General features: G+C 48.2%; 1 protein-coding gene across 1 annotated transcript; it reads left to right on the top strand.

Annotated features, from left to right (window-relative positions):
* The first annotated feature begins 2,518 nt into the window (after positions 1–2,518).
* Positions 2,519–8,004, top strand: LOC114029131 (NADH-cytochrome b5 reductase 1). The gene is made up of 9 exons (XM_027843483.1): positions 2,519–2,584; positions 3,043–3,192; positions 3,299–3,371; positions 4,003–4,109; positions 4,401–4,530; positions 5,321–5,404; positions 6,046–6,131; positions 6,662–6,761; positions 7,138–8,004. Exons 1-9 carry the CDS (start codon positions 2,570–2,572, stop codon positions 7,308–7,310), a joined length of 918 nt encoding a protein of 305 aa, XP_027699284.1. The 5' UTR covers positions 2,519–2,569; the 3' UTR covers positions 7,311–8,004.
* The last annotated feature ends 1,252 nt before the right edge of the window (positions 8,005–9,256 follow it).

Raw genomic sequence — 9,256 nt, forward strand, 5'->3', positions numbered from 1 at the left:
GCAGCCCTGAAAAGGGCTTGGCAAGCTCTCATACCAGAAGTGCTAGTCCTCTTTGAACACCCCATATACTCGTTCAGATATAGCAACAAATTTTTGAATATAGGAAAATTAAGTGAATAGTGGTGCTACTAACAGACATAATGAAGCTACTTCACAGTGTTTCATTCTCTTTAAAATCAAGAAGTCTGCTCTAACATCTAACTTCAATGTGTCTTGCTGCTTTTTCCTCAGTGAACAAAGTTCCTGGCCTAAGTGAAGGGCAAATTTCTGTGCTAACCCAGTTTATAACCTGAAATAAAGTAATACAAGAATTAGGACTGACAGATGGAACTAGGGATGTTTAGCCTGGAAAAGAGAGCACAGAAAGAATGTGATAGCTGTCTTCATGCTTCCACTGTCAAGTGGAAGAGGAAGGAAGAAAACAAGCATTTAAGTAGCTACTATATGCCAGGCACTTACCTACACAACAACCCTGGGAGGTAGGTGATGAGGTAGAAAAGAGTGCCTGAGGCAGATGGAGCAAGAAGTACCTACCTGAAATAGGAGATAAGACAAAGGATGTGACCAGCCAGAAAAGTGATCAAAGGCTGTGATTGAAGCCCCCACCATGGACTTAGCTGTGTGCTTTCACAAAGCACCCTCAATTCCAGAAAGACTCTTCCCCTCCCCTTTGCTGTTTTCTTAGCTTATCACCTCTGGACTACCTGATATCCCAGGCATTTTGGAGCCATGCCTGCTCCCCCCATTCTCTTGTCCCCTTCCCCCATTCCATAAAATTGTATTTAAACCATACCTTTAACCTGGCTAACCACTTTTGCCTCCTATGGGAAGTAGGGGCCACTCTGCTCCCTTAGAGGAGCCTATGCTCTGCCTCCCAAGTGGAGTAAAGCCCATTGGGGCTCTACCTCATGGGGAGCAGACCCACTTGGGTGTATCACCCCAATAAATGCCTTTCTTTAACTTGGAGACTGTCCAAGTGAATTCTTTCAGAACATTAGGACCTGCATGTCTATTCCTCATCATTTTAGGTAGCACCCCAACATTCTTGGCATCCACCCTGAACTCATCACCAATGGCTACAGAAAAGGTCTAAGTGAATTCTTTCACACCTGAACCGCTCTCCCAAATCTAAACCTTGACGGTAGGTGTTAATACTATCCCCATATGTGACTTGCCCAAGACCATACAGCTAGTAAGCTCTGAAGCCAGATTTCAAGGCTGGTCTTGCAGATGCAGATGCAGCTGCTTGGATCAGACCTCTTCTGCTAGGTCCCAGAAGGAAGGAATAGGAACAAAGGAGTGTAAGTTACAGGAAGACAAGTTTTGACCCCAGGTAAGGAGAAACTTAAAACCATCCAAAAGAAGAAAGAACTATCTCCAAAGGTAGTGAGTTTCCCCTTTTTCTCAAAGTCTTTATAGGCTGTATGAGCACTTGGCTAAGCTGGAACGAGGATTTTCCTTCAGGTCTGCTTGGACTAGCTGTCCCCTGAGGTCCCTTCCTGATTCTAAATGTAACAGGGTGAGCCTGTGATCCTCTTACTCTAGTGACTAGAGGACCAAAGGCAGGTCCCCTGCTTTCTCTCTCCTCCTCTTCTTTTCCCGACCCACCCCCCAACCAGGCACAGAAGTAACAGGTTCAGGTAATAAAGCCTAAGGATTCTGGTGTTAGGGGAAGTACAGATGGTTACAAGGACATCCCTAAGAGTTATTGAATCCTTCTTTCTTCTTTCCTTTCCCTTCTTCCACTCCTCTCCCTTATCTTCCATTACTCTTCTCTTCTTTCTCCTTCCCTCCTTTCCTTTTTTCTACTCTTTTCTCCTCTCCTATCTGATGTGGATACCAACAGTGCCCTAAGGGTTAAAAAGAATATTGAAGTTTCACTTAGTGAAACCCCGTTGCTTATTCTGTAATTTGAAGGCATCCTAAAGTCCTTTCCCCTTATCTTGAATCTGTACCAAAAGAATTGCTTTGTGTCCCTTATCTTATGTTCCTCTGTCCTTTAATTCTTAACCTGTGTCCTCATGCCCTTCATCCTATGTCCTAGGCCTCCTTCATCCTATGTCATAAAATCCTTTCTTGTCCTGTCTTTAATCTTTAACCCCGATTAAAACCTCCAAAACTACATCATCATCCTGAACCCTCTCTATAAGCATAACTCCCTCAGATATCGGGGTCTCGTTTAGCTTTCTGGCTAAGGAGACCCGTGACGCTTTCTCGCGTAATAAAGCTCCCAATGACTTCAGAGAAGGTCTAAGTGAATTCTTTCACACCTGAACCAGCTCTCCCAACTCTAACCTCAACACTACCTTCCTTTCTCCTCCGCCTCCCTTCTCTCCTCCCCTTACCCTCTTCTCTCTTTTCTTCCTTTCCTCTCCTCCCCTCCTTTCCTTTAATCTTTCCTTTCTTCCTTCCTTTCTCCTCCCCCTTGCTCTTCCCCCTCCCTTCTCCCCTCCTTTCCTCTTCTGATTTCTTCCCTATCTCGGGTCTTCTCCTAGCCCGCCCCGCCCCGCCCCGCGGCGCATTGTGGGATCGGACCTGGGAGGCTTCGGAGCGGATTCCGCATTTGACCATGGGGATCCAGCCGGTGAGAACCCGCTCCTCCTCATGCCTACCCCCACCCCGCTTTGCACCGCAGACTTCCCCTGATAATTCCTGATAAGGACTCCGAGGCCCCTTCGCCACGACCTGGGGCTCACTCTAGAACCCCTCCTTTCTGTATTCCGCAGCCCTGCTCTGCATCCCACCTGCACCCAAGCCTAGCCCCTGGATCCCTTCCTTGGAGCAAGTTCCCCTGCCCAGTACAATACCCGTTTTTGGAGACAGCCCTGTCACTTGTGTCAGACCCCCAAGACACACCTCACGCTAGACCCTCGGATCTTCCCCTACCCTCCAGCAGCTCTTCCCTTCGCTGAATCAGACACCACTGGTGAGGCACCACCCCGGCGCTGTAGGACCTGGAGGCTCAGCTTGTGGATGTCCCAGTGCTCCCAGGCTCCCAGGTTGACCCACTTAGTCTCTCACTCAGACTTCTCTCCCCGACAGAGCACTGCCGTGCTGACCTCCGTGGGAGTGGGACTTCTGACCCTGCTAGGAGTGGCCGTGGGCTCCCACTTGCTTCGTAAGTATCGAAGGACACCTGTCACTCTTCTGGACCCCAATGAGAAGTACTTGCTGAGGCTGCTGGACAAGACGGCAAGTTACATGTGGGACTGTGTGGTGGGGGTGGGGGTGGGAGAGGAGGTTAGAAAAGGGAACAAGGGATGGTCAGGTAGTGAGATGATCTTTTCACTCTTTTTAGACTGTCGGCCACAACACCAGGAAATTCCGTTTTGCTCTGCCTTCAGCCAACCACATCCTGGGACTTCCTATAGGTAAGGAGAGTCTCTGGTGGGCAGAGGACTAGGAAAGGCACTGCTACTTGATCACTAAATAGAACAGGAGCCCTCTCTCCCTCCTCCCTTCCAATCACCTATTACTCCATTTCTTCCTCTTTTCCCTGGATCCCAGAGTTCCTTTCCCTTCGTGATTTGATTTCCAGTCTGACAAATGCTATAATATTCCATTACTAGGGTGTGGTCTCCACTTTTTGCCTGCCTTTGCCAGTCACAATCCCCTCCTATCCCCCAGAATTTGATATCATTATTGCTGACTCTTGCCGGGGTAGGGGACATTAACCTGGATCATCTCTCTTCCGCTCAGCTCTTACTGGGGCCCTAGGACAAATTGATCAGGGTTCTTCCAATTTTGTCAGCTGGAATCTGGGGATCATGAGGATCTGACTAGGAGAAAGAAGGGTTCTCTTCTCTTCATAAGTACCTAAGTATCTAGAATGAGCATATTGAGCACACTTCTTTTGCTCCATGATTCATTCTGACCTGGAACAGAGAGAATCAGTGGGCTCAGATTCAAAACCTACTTTAAAACTTACTGGGCCAGAAAGCAGGAAGGGCTGGGGGACCTTCCTGGCTCATCCTCACACCCTGCTTCCTACATGGTCACCAGGAAAGCATGTCTACCTCTCTGCCCGCATTGATGGCAACTTGGTTGTCCGGCCCTACACGCCTGTCACCAGTGATGAGAATAAGGGCTATGTGGATCTTGTCATCAAGGTATGAGATAGGGCCCCAAATATTTTTCCTTTCCTCCCTTCTTCCAACATTCTCCTGGGAATTCACTGGGTCTATTAAGGACAGGTGGCCTTTGGGGGTTGGAGAAAAGGTGTATGTACAATCCTTACCCTAAACTCAAGCTCAGTCACGCAGCCGACTCAGCCACTGGTAACATCTGGAGTTTCTGAAGCTTGGGTTAAATCTGTGAGGAAAAGGCCAGAAGTGGGATTGGGAGAGATAGGGTATTACAACTGGTGAAACTGGCTAGATGCTATTCTCTCCGCTCTTCAGATCTACCTGAAAGGAGTACATCCCAAATTTCCTGAGGGAGGGAAGATGTCTCAGTACCTAGACAGCCTAAAGATTGGAGATGTGGTAGAGTTTCGGGGGCCAAGTGGACTGCTCACTTATAATGGGAAAGGTATCAGCCCTACTGCTTTCTAATCCTACTCCCAGTTTTTTAGGTCCTGAGGCCTTCAAGTCATTGTCTGCATTATGAATATACCTGAATTATGCATACCTTTTTGGTATGACCTTTATTCTTTGTATATTCCTACAACTAGGGCTCTTTTTCCACCTACTCTTATCTCTGATAATATGAGACATATTATCCAGTCTCATCTGCCACAGGGAACAGCCACTGTGCTGAATCCATCAGTTGTAATAGACATAGATATGACCAGGGCAAACATTTAGCTTCCTTCTCTGATCCCCAAAAGAGCTTTCTCAGCCTTATTTTCATAGTGAGCTGGAGATAGATTTCATTGTAGTTCCTCCCTATTCTTTCCCCAGTGGAACAGCTGGGCCCATTAGCCTAGCCTCCTGAGCCCCACTGGTGTCACTAGAGAATGTTGAGTCACACCTGGCCCCATGCCTGTCTGTCTCACCAGGGAGGCATCTCACTGCCTAAGATTGCTCATGACTCATGGTGTAGCCCTAGAACAACTTTGTTCCCTGAGAATACTGGGATCTGGCAGTAATGAGAGACAGGTGGCTCAACCCTACTCATATTCCCAGGATATATTACCATCAGTAGCCTGGTCAGCTTGAATCCTCCAACCAGTCTATGAATAAATTTGCCACTGCATTGAGATCCAGAATTAAGGTTTATAACCACTTGATAAAGGGCCCCTAGGGTTTCTCATACATTTCCTTTTTCAGTTCCTTATAATGACTTCCCATTTGTCCTCTCTGCCCTTGACTTCTCTCAGGGAAATTTGATATTCACCCCAGCAAGAAATCTCCAGCAGAACCCCGAGTGGCAAAGAAGTTGGGAATGATTGCCGGAGGGACGGGTGTGTGTCACCCTTGTGTCTGCCCCCAATGCTGCTGGCCGTTGGCATGGAGCTGGTAGCAAGTGACACTTGGGTTAGATGCTCATAGCTGGACTGGTAATGATGGGTTGCTGGAGTTCCTGGATCTGTGAAAAATAAAAAAGAGGGATTGAAATCGGGGGTGGGTTGTTTCGAACAATCTCAAATCCGGACCTTTTGGGATTGGAATGGAAAGAAGCAGATCAGAATGGCTGTGCAGGAAGGCTGCTCTGCAGCCTCTCACTGAATCATTAGATATTTGCTGACAGCTGCTTCACTAGTCCTAGACTGAATTTTTTTTTTTTGAGGAAGTCTTAGATTGTTTCCTTAAATGAATTTTACCATCTGAATTTATATGAATCTCTGTGTTGTCACAAGATTTATCCAGACCACTCACTAAATTCAGACTTCAGATTTTCTGGGAGTAAATTGGAATTCCTGTCTGGAAATAGAGGAGTTCTAGAAAACCAGAGAAGAGAAAGAATCAGGAAACTAGGGAGTGGGAAATGGAGTAAATATATGGAGTAGGTAATATGTAGGATTGAGGAGAAAAAAGGCTAACCAGGCTTTTGGCAGGAGGAGCTGTTCCTGACACACAACAACAAGGGGGGGTCTTTATTCAGGGATCACCCCAATGCTGCAGCTCATCCGGGCCATCCTAAAGGACCCTGAAGATCCAACCCGGTGCTTTCTGCTGTTTGCCAACCAGGTTGGTTGGATTTGCTATGTACCAGGACTGAAGAATGGCTGATGACCGTGGGGCATGATATGCAGAGTGCTGTAGGCTAGGCCTGGGGACTGTTTCAAAACCCATCCCAGCAACAGGCTGAGATTTGGGCTATTGGAGAGAAGAGCATAAACTGGTTTCTGGAAAGTGGGGAGGATGGAAGACAAGGTTCAAATCCCAAATCTAATGCTTCCTATGTGACCCTGGGCAAATCCCACCTCTGGCTTTCAGTTTCCTCAGCTGGAGAATGAGGGCATTGGACTAGAGGGTTCCTTCCAGTTATGATCCTAGGATCTTTCCATTTACCTTCAGTTCAACTCTATGAAATTCTTATTTCCTGGAATTTGGAATTTGGAGCTACTCCGTTAATAATGGCTTTCCCCACTCATTAAGGGGCATCATAAGGGCTAGAGATTGCTTTAGAGATGAGGCTTTTGCTTGGGTTTTCTTTGAGGGGGAGAGGTGTTAGGTGGTTCTAAAGGAGTTTACTTTCTCTTTCCCTGATATTTCAGACTGAGAAAGACATAATCCTACGAGAAGATCTGGAGGAATTGCAGGCCCTACATCCTGAACGATTTAAACTCTGGTTCACCTTGGATCAACCTCCAGCAGGTAACTCAACTTTCCTGTCCCTTGCCACACCTAGGTATTTTCCTCCTCCGTCCCCTTTTCCCTTCCTCCCTGGCATTTGGGTCCTAACCTTCTCTGCCTTGATTTCTGATTTAAATGGAAAAAGTCTTTAATGGAGTACTCACCGCCATGTCTGAGTAGGTTTAGACCACCCCAAAGACCCTTTTAATTTCTATTCATGCTCCATGAGTCCTTGGCAAGGGTGGTACTGCTAATGTGGCTGTGCTTGTGGCCACCTCCTCCATTCCTTAACACTACTTAATAATATAGAGCCTGTGTTATCATCTACCACCCCCAGTCATACCCTGGGTGAGAGTGGGAGTCTCAGTTCGGTCTCTCCTCTTCCCATCCCCTGCAGATTGGGCCTATGGCAGGGGCTTTGTGACAGCTGACATGATCCGGGAACACCTGCCTGCCCCAGGAGAAGATGTGTTGCTGCTGCTGTGTGGGCCACCTCCCATGGTACAGCTGGCCTGCCACCCCAACTTGGATAAGCTGGGGTATCCACAGAAGATGCGTTTTACCTACTGAGGCCCTTACCTTCCTCTAGCTTTGCTCAGCCTAACAACCCCCATCCATCTCCCCATCAGGTGCTCACACTGTGAGCCCCCTGCTACTGACCTACTATCACTGCCCAATCTTGTTCAACCTCTGCCAAGCCTTCAATCTGGTGTTTTCTCCTGGATCAGCCTCCCTTTAGCTCTGGGAGGAGGCACTCAGCTGGGTCTGGGCAGACTTAGACACTGCCCTTCTTCCAATTCCTGGGCTGCAAGACTCAGTCTATGAGATCAGCAGGGTGGTGCCTAAGGATCTGACTTTGGGAGAGAGGGTTCAAGGATTTATACCCTCATCTTCACTGTCCAGGGATTGAAAAGAGCAGTTGGGGGGGGTGCAGTTTGACAACTGAAGATGCTTAATTGTTGCTTCTGAAAGATGGGGGTAGATTTCTTGTGTGTGCAGTAGAAGGGGGAGCATTAAAATGGAGAAAGCAGTGCTTCTGGTGAGATGTTGGGGCTGGGGAAGGGTGTTCTCCCCAGTCTCCTAGCCCTCATAGTAAGGAGTCTTAGATATATGTGCCTATCTTCTATACCAGGACTCCTATTTCCCTCTCCTCATGTCCGCTGGAGGACATTGCCTGCCTGGGGTCTTCTTAGACCTTGTCTTTGTGTAAGGAACCTTTCTGGCTGTGAAAATAAATGGGGCCAAGGCCCCCATGTGGCTTCCATGGGGCTGGTGTGTCTGTGTATCTGGGGTGACTTTTAAGAGCTTCAGCTGCCAGAGGGTGATAGCTATGTCACAGTATAGTATTCTTCCCCAGCCTTCCATGTGAAGACTGTTGGCACAGCTCTGGTTATGTGTTGAAATGTGCAGTGCCACATACACCACCCACTGTTTTTCAATTTGAGCAGCTGCTTCAAGGAAGGGAGTTGGTTCCTGGCTTGGGGGAGGGAGATGGGGAGGAGTAGCTGGAGGAGTTGTAGCACAGTTGGAATGAAGGGACCCTTTCTGAGGCCTGAGGACAAGAATATATACCATTAAATGCTATCGTCTGTCTGGAGACATTTATGACATTCTACCTCCTCCTCAGGAAGGAGAAGATTTTAGCTCTTAAAGCAAAGACTGGTGGGGTATTTTTTAGGTTTTTGTTCAGGTACAGGTTGAATTAGATCACAAGTGCTTAAGATGGGGTCTGTGAGGAAAGAGAAGGAAGAGGAAAGAGATGGGGAGGTGGAAATAGGGGGAAAGGAAGAGGAGGGAACAGCAAGAAGAGAAAGGAAAAGAAGAGGAGGCAGTCTTTCCTCTTTGGAGAGGAGAAAAGAAAAGGTGAAGAGAAGGGGGAGTGGAAGAGGAGGGGAGAAGAAGGAGAAAGGATGGGAAAGAGGAAAGAGGAGAGGGAAAGTGAAGAGGGGTAGGGAACAGGACAGAGGAGGGGAAAGGGGGAAGAAAAGAGAAGGCAAGGAAAAAAGGAGGGAGGAAGAGGGAAAGAGAAAAAGAGAGGAAGGAAGAGGGGGTGGAAAAGAGGAAATGAGGATGGAGAGAAAAGGGAGGAGGGGAAGAGAAAAAGGGGAGAATGGAAGAGAGGAGAAAGAGGGGAAGGAGGAAAGAGAAGGGAGGGGAAGAAGGGAAGGAAAGGTGAAAAGAGGGAGGAGGGGAGAGGTGAAGGGAGGAGGGGGAGGGGAGTAGAAAGAGGTAAGAAGAGGCAGAGGGGGAGAAGGAAAGAGGAGAAAAGAGGAGAGGGAAGAGGAAGAGGAGGAAGAAAGAGAAAGGGAAGACTGGAGAGGAGGAGGGAAAGGGAGGAAGAATCAGGAGAGGGGAGGAGGGTAAAGAAGGAAGAGAGAAGAAGGGGAGGAGGAAAGAGAGGAAGGGAAGGGGAAGGGGGAGGAGGGGATGGAGGAAGGAGAGGAGGAGGAGGGGAGGGAGCGGAGGAAGCTGAGGAGGGGGAGGAGAGAGGGGGAGGAGGGGAGGGGAGGGAGCGG

This window comes from Vombatus ursinus, unplaced genomic scaffold (genome assembly GCF_900497805.2).
Source record: "Vombatus ursinus unplaced genomic scaffold, bare-nosed wombat genome assembly UNPS02014909.1, whole genome shotgun sequence".
Taxonomy (NCBI): Eukaryota; Metazoa; Chordata; class Mammalia; order Diprotodontia; family Vombatidae; genus Vombatus; species Vombatus ursinus.

Coding starts and splice junctions, on each gene's coding strand:
- LOC114029131 (XM_027843483.1), top strand. Junction 3,372..4,002: donor CATCCTGGGACTTCCTATAG/GTAAGGAGAGTC, acceptor CATGGTCACCAG/GAAAGCATGTCTACCTCTCT. Junction 4,531..5,320: donor GCTCACTTATAATGGGAAAG/GTATCAGCCCTA, acceptor GACTTCTCTCAG/GGAAATTTGATATTCACCCC.